Here is a 17,265-nt window from a genome sequence, read left to right on the forward strand (position 1 = left end):
GAAGTTGATGGCTGAAATACTTTTGTGTATTCACGATGTACTAGTCTATTTTCTTCTTTATTTTTATTTGTAAGAGATGTGCTGTGTGTTTTTTGTTCTGTTTTCTTTATTCTTTTTCTAAGTTTTTTGTGTGTGTCTATGTTGATTTTAAATCAATAAAGATTGAATTAAAAAAGAGAGAAAGATTGTCTTCCATGAACATAGTCTTAACAGTAGGTCCGTAAATGACTGTGGAGGCCAATATGCATAACTCTCAAGGTTTGTTTGTTTTTCTAAAATGCTTGTTTTCAGCTGGATTGTGCCCATAGTTCACATACATATTCTGTGCCCTAATATTTATTTATTTAGGTGCTTCAGGTCAAGAATACAGTTTATGCTGGATGTCCAGTCACCTCATATTCCAAGTGACTACCAACATACAGAAACCCTAGAAATCTCAGTGCTTCTCTAAAATGGTTTCAATCGCTGAGAATTGTGGTTGAGGAAATCATATCACAGTCAAAGCTGCTGTGAGAAGGGTAATTTTTTGGGGGGAAGGGAGAAGGGTGTCACAGCTGACAACATTGAGCCTAGTGATCCAGTCCATTTGTATTTGTCCGATGAAATGATCTATGCAGCCCACTAGTGATCAGGTTTTGCAATATGCTTTAGTATAACGAATTCAGAGATAAAGAGCTCTGCTTGTGTTCTGGAAGATCATTCTGAATATAGAAACAGAATCTTATGCATGTCTACGCACATACCCAGACACACATAGGGAAGGGGTGTGTGACTTATTGCGGACTGGCTCTTTAAAATTAGATCTGCACAGGAAGCGTAGAGATGCCTCCCACAGAGAAAAGGATTTAGATGCAGCCACAGAGGGAGGCAGGCTTCCGATTTCTCTCAGCTACAAGGCAGATGTGCGATTCCGTCTTTAGTCCTGCACAGCATCACTAGATAACCTTCAGTGCTGTGCTTCCAACAGGACTGCAAGCATTCTGTGGAGTGTAGCATACTAAGAACTCAGCATCTCTGCACGGCATCAAAGAGATGAAGCATAGCCTTGGAACAGGTAAAGTCTGATTTGTACTTTTTAAAAAATGCTGCGTTAATTATTTTGCAAGGTACAGGAAGCTGATTTGGAAAATGTACAAACTCCTAATTTGCTTTTTTAAAATAAATAAATAGCTGTACCTATCAACTGATTTTGAGCTTGGACGTTTTCTGCTGTTCTTCTGCAGCAATTTGGCACACACACCTCCCTAAACATTGTCCTGGATTGATTTCTAGAAATGATTTACACCCTGATCCTAACACATTTCCTTGGCAGGGATGGCGAAGGTTTCATTGTTTTTCGTGAAACTTACTTCCAGATAAAGCTGCTTCAGCTAGCATTCTGAAGACTTTTCAATTACAAGATTTATGCTAGTCTCCAGCAACAAAAAGGCAATAAGCATTGTGGGACCTCAGAGACATCAGTTTATTGGGCTGCCCACAAAAACCGATGTCTCCATGAACCACCGAAAATCCTCAAAGATTCTATGCTATGTTATCATCAATCATCACTGTTGTTAGCATCTTCAGGCTGATTTTGGTGAGGTTTGCTAACATAAATGGTAAGCGTGCATTTGTTCCTCTGAAACATGATAAAGAATTGAACTTTGCCCGAAGAAGTTTCCTCTGGAAGGGGAAAAAAAATCCATCAGCACAGCTGCCTTGTGAACACTGATGTGCTTCTTCAAAAACACTATTTGATGGTTGCAAGCGGGAGCTGATGTCCCCTGTTGTGCAGGCTTTCCTTTGCTGTCTAAAAAAAAAGTCATGCTGTTTAGTGGACATTGTTAAGCAGCTACTGCCAACAGCTGCTTTTCTCAGTTGCTCTTTGGCATTTTTGTGTGCACAGCTTGGCATCCTAATATTATGAACCAAGAAGCAAGTCCTTTTCCAGAGATGGGTTCAGAGTCTTTGAAAGTATGATGGTGTGCTTCGAGGCAAAGCGGGTACGGAGACCAAAAGAAATTGTGTTGCTTGCTACATGTAAATAAATAAACCTTGCAACCAGAGGAAAGGGATCTCTTGATGATGATTATTTCTAATTATACTTTACCCTCCAATCATTAAGCAGATAAAGCTCATTTAAATGCCCCTCTGTCCTTTTCCCCTTTTCCTGGTGAAGCTGGCATGGTCTCCAACCAGGAGAAGCTGACAAAAGGCAGCACTTTGCCAGTCTGCATCGTCAATAAAGTGGCCCTTTATTGTGTTGCTTTCAGTGTGACCAAACCAGACTCAGAAGTTTGCATCTCATACGTTTGCGAATGCAAGAAAAATTTCTGACCTATCCGCAGAAGTAAATGATACATACCATGTGAATTAGCAATGCACAGGTTATAAACAAAGCCTGAATTGCACAAGTCAGTCAGTTCTGTGCATTGCGCATCCACACAACTGCCGCCAAATAACTGCTCCAGGATTTATGAGCCCATCCAGTGCTGCAGATGTCCATCATCACTGTTGGGAATGGGGAAACCTTCCCCTAGGCAGGGCTCGGTGAATGAATCAGAGCCATACACAAAACTTTGGAGCATTTATATTTTATTGAGGAATGTAGGAAGCTTCTTTACACTGTCAGGCCATGGGTTCATCTAACTCAATATTGTCTGCACCAACCGGCAACAGCTCTCCAGGGTTTCAGAGACGGGCCTCTCACAGCCCCACCTGGAGAGGCTGGGAACCTGGAACCTTCTGCATGCAAACCAGATGCTCTATCGCTGAGCCACAGCCCATCGACATATGCAGACATGGATACAACTCCTTTACCTCCCAAAGTGGGTTCTCCTTCATGGAGAGCACATGTTGCGGTGGGAGCAACCATGACATCCCCTGTTGCTGGGCGGGTTAGTTTGGATGGCCATGAATTTGATTGGACACCTTCAGTTGTTGCTGGGGGAAATTTATTGTTGCAATTTTATTTGATTGATGGGGGTGCTATATATGTTCCCTGTGTGCAGCGTTGAGCTTCCTCTTTGTGCTGCGCACATCGGATTACCCCCCTCCCTTTATTTAGGGTTTGTTCGCGCTGACCTCGCGATGCTTGTCATGGGGTTGTCTGCTTTGGGGCAGGGGCCTGGTAGGAATTTTTACCATTTGACTAATTGACTGGTGCCATTTGGGTTTTGTCGTAGCAAATCGACACAACATGTAAGGTTGCGGTTAGGTAAAGGTAAAGGGACCCCGGACCATTAGGTCCAGTCGTGGCCAACTCTGGGGTTGCAATGCTCATCTCGCTTTATTGGCCAAGGGAGCCGGCGTTCAGCTTCCGGGTCATGTGGTCAGCATGACTAAGCCGCTTCTGGCAAACCAGAGCAGCGCACGGAAACGCCATTTACCATCCCACCGAAGAGGTACCTATTTATCTACTTCTGATCGGCAAGTTCTAGGCTCTGTGGTTTAACCCACAGCGCCACCCACGTCCCAAGGTTGCAGTTAGGCATTGGTTAATTTTTGGTTGGTGGAGGGGGCATGGATTGGCTGTGCTTGCCCCTCCAATGCTGCTGCTGGAAGGGTATTCCAGTAAAGGAAACCAGGGGCTCGCCATGCCTTTGTCCGAATCCCTGGCAAAGGGCTAGGGCCACGAAAGAGCCCCAGGGAGTATTTGGGGAGAGGTCAGAGCCTGGCGCCCAGCTTTATTCTCTCCCCAAAATGGTTTACCCTTACTGACTTCTGCACGGGTGTGGTTGTTTGTTCTGTTCCTATCTCCAAGTGGGAAAAGGTAGTCACTAACCAATGCCTAAGCAACCACTCACATACAGTAATTCAATAAAGTTGTGGCCAAAATTATGCCAAAAACCAAAACCAAAATTATGTGCGAATTGTGTTTTTATTCAGGGGTGTCTTGGGGGTCCTCAACACACAAATGTGAACCTGCAAAAAAACAAACAATCCCCTGCGGTTTGTGGTTTCAGATTTGTTGTTCCGCTCCCTTGCAAGCTAGACTTCCTAGCATCCCTGAGCCTATCCTCAGATGCATGCTGAAAATCAGTTCTGCTGATTGACCCAAACCAAAACTTATGGCATTGCACAGTTTAGAAATCTGGCACTGTGTATCTGTTTAACCATTTCCAAAATAATAATAAAAAGCCTTGTTGGCGTGAGATTGCTTCCACTCAGTTTAATTACTTATAACATTCCAAAGTGCACAAGATGCATTTTCTCTCTGAGCCCTTAGCAGACTGTAAAAGAATTGAAGGAAAAGTCCTTGACATGTGCTCTGAAGTGAGATGACACAGTCTAGTGGCAATTTCCAGAGAGGCAACTGAGTACATTTGTTACTGTGTTGGCAGCCATTAACAAGGCAGTATTGGTGACAACACAAAGATCTGGTAGCTTCACCCAGCTCTATATAATTGCTACACAAATAGATAGAATAGAAGGAGCATAACCTAACCTGGAAAATATTTGTTTTTACCTCTCTCACCTACCCCGATACGTTATTTCAAAATGGTACTGCTCAGTAAAGCACTGCGTCTCAAATATTCAATATGAGTGATACAAATGCAGAGCAGTTGGAAATATTTACACATGACTGCCAAAGCTTTATTCATTTCCTGATCTATGGCTCTCAAGCAGAAGTCTTTAGCACAGGAATGCCTCTGCTTTCCCATACATTTGCTTCTCCCTCTGATTCTCTTTTCTATTCTGATTTTAAAAGGTGAGGAATGGCTGGGTCGCTGTCAAAGATCCCAATTTGCAGAAGTGTAAGCTCTCTTCCCTGGCTGGACCTTCCTGGGAGGTACTGAGAAGGCAAAAGCTCACAACAGCTTCATCGTGAGATAAGAAGAGACTGACCAGAGCAACATCATGAGGCATGAATGGCAGCCTACCAACGACACACTCGCGAGCATCAACTTTGCTGCAATATACAGCCACTTCAGCAGAGACTTTTCCTTCCACCCAAACTACACTTTCCCCTTCAACGTCAGCTACAACGACTATGATCTACCCCTGGACGACGGCGATGACGTGACCAAGACCCGCACTTTCTTCGCCGCCAAGATCGTCATCGGTGTGGCGCTGGTTGGTATCATGCTGGTCTGTGGCATCGGCAACTTTGTCTTCATCGCCGCTCTGGCCCGATATAAGAAGCTGCGCAATCTCACCAACCTTCTCATTGCAAACTTGGCTATCTCTGACTTCATTGTGGCCATTGTCTGCTGCCCTTTTGAGATGGACTACTATGTGGTCCGGCAGCTGTCGTGGGAGCATGGCCATGTGCTCTGCGCCTCGGTCAACTACTTGCGCACTGTCTCACTCTACGTCTCCACCAATGCGCTCTTGGCGATTGCTGTGGACAGGTAAGGAGGGCAATTGGAATTGGGTTTGCCTGTAGCTAGAGAGGGTGGGATCTGCCAGTTTCTCATTTCCCACGTCTTAAATTCAGTTATCCACCCAATTTTTGTTTTGCTCTTCTTCTTCAAAAGGCTCAGCATTTTGGTGCAAATTCCTCCCAATAAACTCATTTTTATATGCAATTTTGACGGATGTATACATTTGTGCAAGCAAATTTCCCTAAGAGAATGCAATCTTGGATGTTATTTTCACTAATGTGTTGATTTTTATGTGCACCATTCCCTAATATATGCATTTTTATCAACAATAATTCCTTGGAGAACCATATCACAAAATTGCGTGAACTTCTAAGGGATGTGTATTTTGGTTCTATATTGTAGAATATATTTTAGAATATATTTCATGCACTCTGTTCCCTAATGGAGAACTGCATCGCAAAATTGTGTGAGCTTCTACGGCATGCTCATTATGGTTCTAGGTTGTTTCAGAAAGTGAAGATAGATTCACTGTTAAATGTGAATGGAATCCAGTCTCTCCCTCATCCCTACCAGTCACCAAGAATTCTATATTCCTGCTTAAGATCATCATTATCCAAACAGATTTTCCCTTTAAATACACATTAGCAATTTAAATACTGAACAGTTAATTAGGTACTCAAGTCTTCTCTCCGCTTCAGAATCTGTGTACGTCGTGCTCCAAAATGCAACACACTTCACAGTGTACACACTTCACAGCATTTCAGAGGCTTGAGGTGAAAGGACTTTGTGACATTTTGGCTTAGCAGAGTGGATGGTGCAGACTGTTTTCCCAGCAAAGGGCAATCTGATTCTTCTTTTTCATTTTATTTGCAGTTTAATCTTTATTGATTTTACATATTAAGTCCATTCACCACAAAAAGAACAAAAGAAAAAACAAAGTCCATCAAATACAAAGAAAACGTTACATATAAAATAAAATCATTCCATATGTTAAGACTTCTGTCTTCCTCAGTATGGGTGCTTTGTTTCCTTGTTGTCTGCATATTGTGACCTTTATTACCTATAAATTACCATATAACATTGCAGAAGTTAATCAAAGCATGTCAAAGATTTCATATATGGACAATGTTCTTTTAAATATACGGTAATTGGTATATATCCCATTCTTTATTAAACCTTTTTTTCTGGGGGGACACATACCTCTTAACATTTTGTGAATCTAAAATTGGCCTCATTGAGGGGCAATATTTCAATATGAGTAGGAAAATGAGAGTATAAACATTTTTTTAAAGAAAAAAAGTGCTGAACTTTTGGTTTGTCTGGTTCCTAATTTTTCCTGTCATCTTTGCCAATTCTGCATGATCAAATAATTTCGCTTGCCACTCCATTTTAGTTGGTATTGTATCTCCCTTCCACCATTTGGCTATCAGCATTCTTGTGGCAGAAGAGCAACCTGTTTCAGCCCTGGGGCTTGCAATACTGTAGCAATAGAAGGATTTCCTTTTCCTTGCACACCTTCTCAGACAGCCCATTGTTTTGCACCTCTGATCTGGACATGAATTAACCTTCCAGGTCCCTGTGCTCTATCTTTCCAGGCTGTTTTAGCCATCAGTTGTGGGGAAAGAGAGAGAAGGGGTACCAAAAGCAGGTTTAAAAGCCATGAAAGAAATACCTCATCTCTTAATCTTTTATTTAAACAAAAATCCAGATAAATAAATGCCTAGGATTGATTTCATTTCATTTCTATTTAATATTAAAAATCGCTCTGCAGGTTAACTTGTGAGCAGGCAAGGATGCATTACAGTGGATTATCTTTTGTTTCCAATTCAAAGCATGAATTCTTTTTCAATTTATGAGAAAATTTATATTGAAGCACTGCTTCATAATCACTGCAAAGGATTTCAGTCCTGGGATCAAATGTCTGCAATCAAAGCTAGCTTTTGCTGCATGTGGCTTATCCAGCCATCCTCTTATTTCATAAACGAGTTTCTAGTCATCTTGAAGTTTTAAAACAATATCCTCTCCAAGGGCAAAACCTGAGCATGATTTGAAAGAGACACCTTGGGAACTAGCAATAATTATTATTAAGTAGCTGGTGGGGATAGTGTATGCCATTAGTATACAAAATTGCCAAGCAGAACCAGAAGCACGCAACAATTGGCAGAGTCTATGCTCCTTTATAAAAAGAATAACAATAATCATTTTATTATTTATACGTCGCCCATCTGGCTGGGTTTCCCCAGCCACTCTGGACAGCTTCCAGCACATATAAAAACAGATAAAAAATGGCAAACATTAAAAACATCCTGAGCTTGAGGGTCACATAACTAGTATTTGTACTGAAGGGCACTTTCAAGCAACTTGCTTATTGAACATTTATCCTGATTTTGGGGGGGGGGGGGCATAGGCTAGACCATGTTGCCTCAAAGCACTTTTTCCAGTGCAAAGCAGTGAAAGCAGATTTGTTGTACAAAACCTCCTAATCAACTGTGGTTGTGCAATCTGAATTTCCTGGCATGTGGTCGAATCCCACTCAGTAGTCTGAAAATGCCCCCAAACCAAATAAACTTTGCCTCCTCTTTGCATAACAACCTAATTTTGACAGGTCAGAATGGTGTCTTTGGGGTTTTCGGCATCTTTTGAAATTACCAATAATACGGCAGACTTGTTGGTGCATAAACCTAAATGGCCTTTGACGAATCCATTTCTACAGACTATTATTGTTTAGTGATCATATAATGGCCGTATCTTTGCAATATGGGATCATAATCTGGAAGAGCAGCAATCTTCTCTCTCTCTTAGTCTGACTCAGCTCTGGAGAGACCAGTATTATTTTTGCAATTATGCTTTGTGCCAAGGAAATTTATTTTCTGAATGTTTTATATAAAAACGTAGGCTTGTAACAGCAATGGAAAATCTACAGCTAATACTCCTCCATTGTAATAGGACACAATAATATATAAGAAATGTTTTTAGTATACAGCCACATATCAGAAAAAAAGAACTACACTGAGAAATGTCCAAGATTTAAATTCTGATGCAGAAATAAAAAGTAGCAACATGCTTCTCAAGTAATGAGACTAGTAGAATGCAAAGTATTAGGCTTCGGGAAGAGAATTCAGTAGAGGTGAAAGTTGAAGAGGGGAAACCTAGTAGCTTAATGGGCAGTCTGGCTACCAATGTAGCTTTGAAAATGGCTTTATGTAGCATTCTCTTCTCTGATAAGAGGCCCGTGGTAACCTAGAAAGGGAATTAAAAATCACAGTGCATTCTGATACTCCTTCAAGAGCTAGTAGAAGTCGATTGCAAGCATTGATGGAACAACTATCACCATCCTCATTGTCACTTCCATGCAGCACTTGTTGTCTATTACCAGTTCACCTGCAGAGCAATTTTTAAGAAACTAAAGTCACAGAAGTGGAAATATTTCATCTTAAGCATTTTTCCATCTGGATTTTTCTTAAATTTAAAAATATGCTATTTTCTTACACCAGTGGATTTTATTCCCGCCCCCCACTTCCTCCCTCTTCCCCTGTTCTCCAGTTACCCAAACTCAGCTTCTATCCTCACCGACACCTGTGGATACTCAAGTCCTTGTGGAAGAGAAATTCAATTTGGTACTCCTTTAAAGCCAAATTTGCGCTATCGAATTTGCACTTTCTGAAACAATATGAGAACCAAGCACAGCTAACCTTCAAAATTTGGACTCATTAGAATTTTGCAATGCAATTTTTCAGCCCAACGATGTTTGCAAAACGTTAGAGGAAAGTGTGTATAATAGAAAATAGCATACAAAAATGCATTATGTTAGGGAAAATTTTGCTTGCAAAAATGTGTGCATTAGTGAAAAGCGCATGTGAAAAGCTTAATCATAGCATCATGGAGTTGGAAGAGACCATGAGGGTCATCTAGTCCAACCCCCTGCAATGTAGGAATCTTTTGCCCAACATGGGGCTCAAACTTATGACCCTGAGATTAAGAGTCTCATGCTTTTCTGACTGAGCTATAAACAAATACATGAAGCTCTGTGCAGTCCCATATGGTCCAACACCTGTGATGCAATCCCTTGTGTACAGAGAGGAATCATTTTAGTCTGTTAGAGGTGACAAGCATGAGTGGGGGCTGTAGAAGGAGACACAGAGCATGGCTGATTTCTCATGCAGTGCCTATGGGAGAAGCAAGAGATCACCTTAGAGTGTAATGCTGGGAGCTCCTCTATCTAGACTCAGGTTGTATATATGTGTAAATAAGGTAAAGGGAATGGGACACGCTCTCTTGTGCTTGCTGATTGGAAGGTCGGCAGTTCGAATCCTCACGATGGGGTGAGCTCCCATTGCTCTGTCCCAGCAGTTTGAAAGCATACCAGTGCAAGTAGATAAATAGGTAGTGCTGTGGCGGGAAGGTAAACGGTGTTTCTGTGCAATCTGGCTTCCATCATGGTTTCCCATTGTGCCAGAAGCAGTTTAGTCATGCTGGTCACATGACCCGGAAAGCTGTCTGTGGACAAACACCAGCTCCCTCGGCCTGAAAAAATGAGATGAGCACCTCACCACATAGTCGCCTTTGACTGGACTTAACCATCCAGGGGTTCTTTACCTTTTTACCTTTTAATAAACCATATATCACAAAGACACCATAGTCTCTGCAGATCCTCATTTCCAGAAGGAAACACAAACCCTAGGTAGGTCCTGGAACCCCCAGAATTTCTCACTGCATGGAGATTGGGATGGCATTTAATACAATATATAGATATAGATATGGAAGGAAATGAATAATATTAGTAATGATACTACTAATGATACAGTGAAACATACATATACTTCACAGCCCCAATCCCTGCTCTTCTACCAATCAGCTGAGGAGCAGGGAGAGATTCTGCTGCACTTGAATGAGGTAGGAAACAAGGGGGAGCAAAGCCCTCTTTTTACCTTAACAAATGACCTCTGGAAGAGCCATTGCAAGATGGTCTTGAATGATCTCTCCTTCTTGGTTCTTCAGCTATAACACCTTCTTACAATGGTGCTGCCCCAAAGATGGAAAAAGGTAAAGGTAAAGTGACCCCTGACTGTTAGGTCCAGTTGCGGATGACTCTGGGGTTGCGGCGCTCATCTCGCTTTATTAGCCGAGGGAGCCGGCGTACAGCTTCCAGGTCATGTGGCCAGCATGACTAAGCTGCTTTTGGCGAACCAGAGCAGCGCACGGAAACGCCATTTACCTTCCCGCTGGAGTGGTACCTATTTATCTACTTGCACTTTGACGTGCTTTCGAACTGCTAGGTGGGCAGGAGCAGGGACCGAGCAATGGGAGCTCACCCCGTTGCGGGGATTTGAACTGCCGACCTTCTGATAGGCAAGCCCTAGGCTCTGTGGTTTAACCCACAGCGCCACCCAAGTCCTCTTGTCAACCAAAGCACTGATGCTTATGGAAAGCTGGGCATGCAATCTTAATTCCCAGTGTCTTTCTTTCAGAGGAATTCTTGCATTCCTATCAGGCCCTTAATTTACAGATGCTGTTAGGAATCAATGCAAACCTCTTGCATTTGCCTTCATGTGGAAATATGAACACACTGCATTCTCGGTTGATTAAAAACATTAATCTCGAATAAGAACAAACTGTCAATACGTGCAGACAGAATGTGTTTCAACTTCCCATCTGAGTAGCTGGGCAGCTACAGATAAGAAGTGCTGAAAACTATTCATGTTGCAGGAAAGCATCAGGTATAATTAGGAGTTTGCCTACAACCTTTTTCAGTGCAGGAAAGTATTTTGCAGCCAATTGTTGCTGAAAGAAATGGTATGGAAAACATGGTCCTGCGTTATGATGAGCCACGACTGTAACACTACTCTGAAATCTAAAGAGACGGCCCCAGGTGACCTTGGGATCCACTGATTAATACAAGAGAAAATCAGGGCATTGGCTGAGTAAGCCCTATAACCTTGTCACTTTCCTGATGTCACAGGGCTTGTATTTTTAAAAAACATAGTTTGTATTTATAATATATATATTATTTTACCTTTTAGGGTGCTTACCCTCTCAAGTAATCAGTAAAACAACAATACGATAAGATTACAGACAACATTAAGTAACATTAAAATAACAGCAGTAAATAAAATCATTGCTAAAAAAACACCCAGAAGCAATCTAGATTTTTAATAATAATAATAATAATAATTCTAAAACCTCATGTCATTATACTTTAAGACTTACAGTCTGATATGCTGCTTTGCACCATCAGCAGAGACACTCTCAGGATCAGGGGTTTGCATCAATATTATGCCAGCCCAATAAAGGCATGTGGGTAATGCTGTGGTCCAAACCACTGAGCCACTTGAGCTGTGCCGATTGGAAGGTCAGCAATTCAAATCCCTGTGACAGGGTGAGCTCCCGTTGCTTGGTCCCAGCTCCTGTCAACCTAGCAGTTCGAAAGCACACCAATGCATGTAGATAAATAGGTACCACTGCAGAGGGAAGGTAAACAGCATTTCCATGCGCTCTGGTTTCTGTCACAGTGTCCTGTTGCGCCAGAAGCGATGTAGTCATGCTGGCCACATGACTCGGAAAACTGTCTGTGGGCAAATGTCGGCTCCCTCGGCCTGAAAGCGAGATGAGTGCCACAACCCCATAGTTGCCTTTGACTGGACTTAACCATCCAGGGGTCCTTTATCTTTACCTTTGCCTGTCAGCCCAAGGTATTTCCTCAATATTGATTATAGTGGTGGTGGGAGTTAAGAAAAAGACTTGCTATTTCTACCCAGTCACAAGTAAATATAATTTAATATAATTTAATTGCAAGCCTTTCCTAACAAGAATTTGGAAACATCTGTCTTTTGCAGGTACCTCGCCATCGTTCACCCACTGAAACCCAGGATGAACTACCAAACAGCAACCTTTCTGATTGCCATTGTCTGGATCGTCTCTCTAATCATTGCCATCCCATCCGCATATTTTGCGACGGAAACCGTATTATTCATGATCAAAAACCAAAAGAAAATTTTCTGTGGCCAGATTTGGCCTGTTGACCAGCAGATGTATTACAAATCCTATTTCCTCTTCATCTTTGGCATCGAGTTTGTCGGACCCGTTCTCACTATGACCCTCTGCTATGCCAGGATCTCGCGGGAACTTTGGTTCAAAACGGTCCCGGGCTTTCAGACGGAACAGATCCGGAAGAGGCTCCGTTGCCGGAGGAAAACGGTTCTGGTGCTGATGTGTATCCTGACAGCCTATGTCCTCTGCTGGGCACCTTTCTACGGATTCACAATCGTCCGTGATTTTTTCCCCACCGTGTTTGTGAAAGAGAAGCATTACCTTACCGCCTTTTACATAGTGGAATGCATAGCCATGAGCAACAGCATGATAAACACCATGTGCTTCGTAACAGTAAAGAACAACACCATGAAGTACTTCAAGAAGATCATGTTGCTCAGATGGAGGTCCACCTACCATGGAGCCAAGTCTAGCATAGATACCGACATCAGAACTAGCGCCATGCCTGTGACAGAGGTGGACTGCATTAGGCTAAAGTGAAATTTGGGCAGAAATCTCCTCACAGCAAAGATTCCTTTTTGGTGTGTGGCCTCATGATTTCATCTGACTTTCTTTTCTTTCTTCACATGGGCAGAAGAACTTTCCATGTTCTCTTAGGCTCGTGGTGTTCAAGCTTTTTTCAAAGGGGGCCAGATTTGATGAAGTGAAGGGCCATGGAGGCCAACCAAAGGGCCAACCAAAGTTATTGTTGAGCTTTTTTTAGGGTTGGAGTTGTTGAGCTTCTTTTAGGATTGATGTTGTTGAGGTATTTTTAGGATTTTACCCCAGGAAATGAACTGCCACAGGGGCTGGATTAAACCAACCGGCAGACCAGATTAGGCCCCCAAAACAGACTTTGGACAGACCACTGGGAAATGAAATTGTGTAGCCACCCAAGCCACCCGATTTTGCAACATCCCAGTTTCCCTTTTATGAGACTATACTATTTACACTTGGCACTCTAAAAGCTCCCCCTCCCCAAGTCCTTAATAAAATAAAATGTTATTCTTACAAACACAGGATTCCATCTTGACTTTTGCCAGAATTTCCTGATTTTGTTTTGGTTTTTTCTTAGGATAACTGCAAGAAAACTCATGGTTTATCTAAGGCAAACAGAAGGCAGGCGAATGTCTAAGATCAGCAAGATGCTTTATGGATCAAATATTTATGCTTCACATATGCTTCCTGTATTTTCTGAACATGCCCGAGCAACTCCATATGTTTCTTCCTGATGGACACTAGCATTTCTGGAACCAAGCTTGCTTTCTGTCAAAAAATAATCTTTTCCGCAATAGTGTTCCCCACTTGAGTAATGCTCTTTTATTACAAAAAATAATACTATTTTATTTTTATTTTTTTGCAGTACTTTGGCCCAGTTCGGACTCATGGGTGGAATGCTATTTTTTCTTGTATCTTCATGTTCTTGATAAATGGAGCAGTGACATGTTGCTTGAGTTCTTCGGATTTTTAGTGATGGATATAATGCTAACTTACCTGTGCAAATGAGGGGGAAGTTGGATCCCTACATCTGTAAATCACATGTTCAAAAGTTTTCAGTACCGTGGTATTATTTAATGCTTGTGGTCATTACTTAATCGGTGGGGTCTGTCTGCTGCTTTAAGCTGCTTGGCTTATGTTATTACAGGATATCTAAGCAGAGACAGGTTCACATGAACTTATGTCCTTTCGATGGATATGGCACCTGGGACCTTATGCTTGTGCTCTGAGCCCCCAAACCCGTCCCCCATGGAAATAAAGACACAGTGGAGACAGAATTTAGTTTAAAGGTTAAAGGGCAAATTTTGGCCACAGCTTTATTGAATACACAAGTGTGACTGGTATTGGCTTAGGCATTGGTATCAAAACTATAACTGGCTCCTGCCCACCCTGCAGGAAGCCTGGAAGGGTAAACAACCAGCAGGGGAAGCGCCATCAATATATATTGACTGGTGTTCACCCCTGGGGTTCCCGAGGGTTCTGGCATTGCCCTAGCCCCTCCCTGGGCTTTGGACGAGATCCAGACTCCCGGATTCCTTTAACAGAATACCCTATTAATTGGAGGTGCAGGTGATGGCCACACCTCCCCTCCCCTAAACCAATGCCTAACCTCCAAACCGTACAAAGTTGTGACGATTGCTGAGAGGTAGGCAAAAACCAAGTGGCCACAGCCAATCTGCCACAGTGTACAAAAATCCTACTCGGCCCCTGTTCCAAAACAGGTGACCAACCGAAGTCCAAAGCAAGGCCAGACACAACCTAACTAACGGGTGATGGGTGGGTGTTCGGCAGCACGAAGCAAGAGAGGGTCCCCACGTCGCGCCGCTGAATAAATACGCCCAACCCCCAACCTTGCCACATTGATGATTGGCTAAAGGCCAGTAGCATAATTGGGGCGCCACTTGCTGGAGCAGGGCAAGCCCCGCCCACAAGCTGATTGGGGAAGAGTTCCAGGGCCATGCACAACATGGACCCTCTGTTAGGAGGATCCAACTTGCAGTGCATCTGCTCTTACTAGGAAGTTATGGACTTTGGGGGTACGCAGGGGTACGCTTACCCCTAAACATTTTGTGAATCTAGGTTTGACCTCCTTGAAAGGCAGTTATTTCAATATGAGTAGGAAAATGAGAGTATCCCTATTATTATTTTTTAAGCACTAGGTAAGATGTTTTAGAGTTAGCTGAGGTGGTGCTCAAATTGGGGATGGGGAAGTAAGCCCCCAAATTTTAAACAAATCAGGCCCCCACTTGGAGTCTTCAAAACTGGGTACTGGCACAACAGGTCGGGAGGGCAGAGCCCCTCCAAGAGATGGGGGAGTAATTTAGTTCCATTGGCTTTTGCATGCAAACCTCCCAGATAAAACAGTTTCTAAAACTGTGTGAACCAAAACACAACCCTCCTTCACAATTCACATTCCTCCGAATTTTGAGTTTTGGTTGGTTCTACCAAAAAGTGCATTTATTAGTGAAAGCAACGTGTTGAAATGCATATTAGGGGAAATTGCTTGCAAAAATATATGTTGTAGGCAACATTGCATATGAAAACATTCAATTTAGGAGAAAACGAGCACTAAACCATCACACACCGACACAGAACTGTGGAGAACGGGACTCAAGATGGGGAAAATGAGAAACCCAAATGGACAGGTTTGTCCATCTCTACCTCTGACTAACACACAAACACACCGTGCCAATATTTCAAGCCCTGGGTGATTCTTGTGGGTACACAGACCTGGGCATGGGGAGAATAGGCATACACACACACATATTGTTCTGGGTGTAAAAAATTATTCCTGAACAGGGGAGGGCCAGAGTTCAGTGGTGTAAAAAGGTCATGCTTGCATTCAGAAGATTCAACCCTTAACACCTTCAGCTAATAGCTTGGGGAGCTAATAGCTTGGGGAGACACTGCGAGTCAAAATGGACTACAGTGAAAAAGATGTATCACTCATCTGACTCAGTACAGTGGTACCTTGGTTCTTAAACTTAATCCATTCCGGGACTCTGTTCGACTCCTGAAACTGTTCGAAAACCTTCTGGTTGGCTTCCTGCCCTCAAGCGGAAGCCATGTTTGACATTTGGCTTCTGAAAAATGTTCACAAACCGGAACACTTAGTTGTTCGACAACTAAGCCGTTTGAGAACCAAGGTATATGGCAGCTTCAAATATTCAGCAATGGACCAGATGTTGGGGGGGGGGGTTACACAATGCCACACATACATGGGGAGTGAAGGATTGATGGAGTGACTAGGACTGTTGGCTACATATTCCCTATGTAGGCAGTGGATAAACACCTTGCCGTTCACTTATTTGGCTGGTGTGTGAAGGGGCTTCATTTGATCTATTTGTGGAGAGCTTCTTTATGGGGGGGGGGGGAGACACACACCCCATAAAGGAGTGTTAGGAAATAGTTCCGTTCCACCGTTTTATTCAACGTAGTTCAGAACAAAGGAAAAACATGACTGATTGCTTCCACCATTTAAGGTGGAACAGAACTATATTCTAATATCCTCTCCCATTCCGTGTAACCTGTAGTAGCTGTGGTTCAACACAATTGCAACCTCTGTACATAAACCTTAAGTTGTTCTCTAAGGTTGTTAACAGAGAACAACTTAAGGTTTATGTACAGAAGTTGCAATTGGGTTGAACCACAGCTACTACAGGTTACATGGAAAGGGGGAGGATGTAAATGGTGGAACAGAACTATATACTAACAAGGAGCTCCCAAATGCCAGTCTAATAATAATAATAATAATAATAATAATAATAATAATAATAATAATAATAATTTATTGTTTGTACCCCGCCCACCTGGCTGGGTTTCCCCAGCCACTCTGGGCGGCTTCCAACAAAGATTAAGAATACATTAAAGTGCCACACATTAAAAACTTCCCTGAATAGGGCTGCCTTCAGATGTCTTCTTAATGTCAGGCAGTTGTTTATCTCTTTGACACTACCAAGAAGGCACGGACAATGTGGTTGCTGTGTATGGTGGGGCTGTGTGGCTCCTGCTTACACCCCCTCTCATGTGGTCTTTTAACGTATGGTGGGGAGGTTGTCTGAAACCCCCTATCGTTAACTTTTTCAATCTGGACCAAGGGTGCCAGCCAGAAGCTTGTCCTAGGAACTTAAGATCCAACAGGATTGCAAGGACCAATGGCTACTGTAGTAAGAAAGACAGAGATCCAGAACAAAACCTTCTTGTATAAAATACCGTAGCTATGATAGTGGTACTTTGTATTGGCCAGTACCCAATCCTTAAAAGAAAAAATACCTAATCTTCAGAGGACCTCTAGAGAGATAATTATTTTTGGTTTTTGTTCAAAGGATCAAGACTATGCAAATGTACAACCACAAAGAGTGCTTTCAGAGGCAGTCAAAATAATTCCCCCCAACATGGTCCATGTGATTTGAGGGCAGTTTGCTAGCCAATTGGC

General features: G+C 42.6%; 1 protein-coding gene across 1 annotated transcript; it reads left to right on the plus strand.

Annotated features, from left to right (window-relative positions):
* The first annotated feature begins 662 nt into the window (after positions 1 to 662).
* Positions 663 to 14,393, plus strand: LOC309339211 (prokineticin receptor 2-like). The gene is made up of 3 exons (XM_081857299.1): positions 663 to 1,054; positions 4,691 to 5,333; positions 12,140 to 14,393. The coding sequence occupies exons 2-3, from the start codon at positions 4,840 to 4,842 to the stop codon at positions 12,831 to 12,833; spliced, it is 1,188 nt and encodes a 395-aa protein (XP_081713425.1). The 5' UTR covers positions 663 to 1,054; positions 4,691 to 4,839; the 3' UTR covers positions 12,834 to 14,393.
* Positions 14,394 to 17,265: the final 2,872 nt, after the last annotated feature.

This window comes from Podarcis erhardii (genome assembly GCF_964252035.2).
Source record: "Podarcis erhardii genome assembly, chromosome: 3".
In the NCBI taxonomy this organism is placed as follows: Eukaryota; Metazoa; Chordata; class Lepidosauria; order Squamata; family Lacertidae; genus Podarcis; species Podarcis erhardii.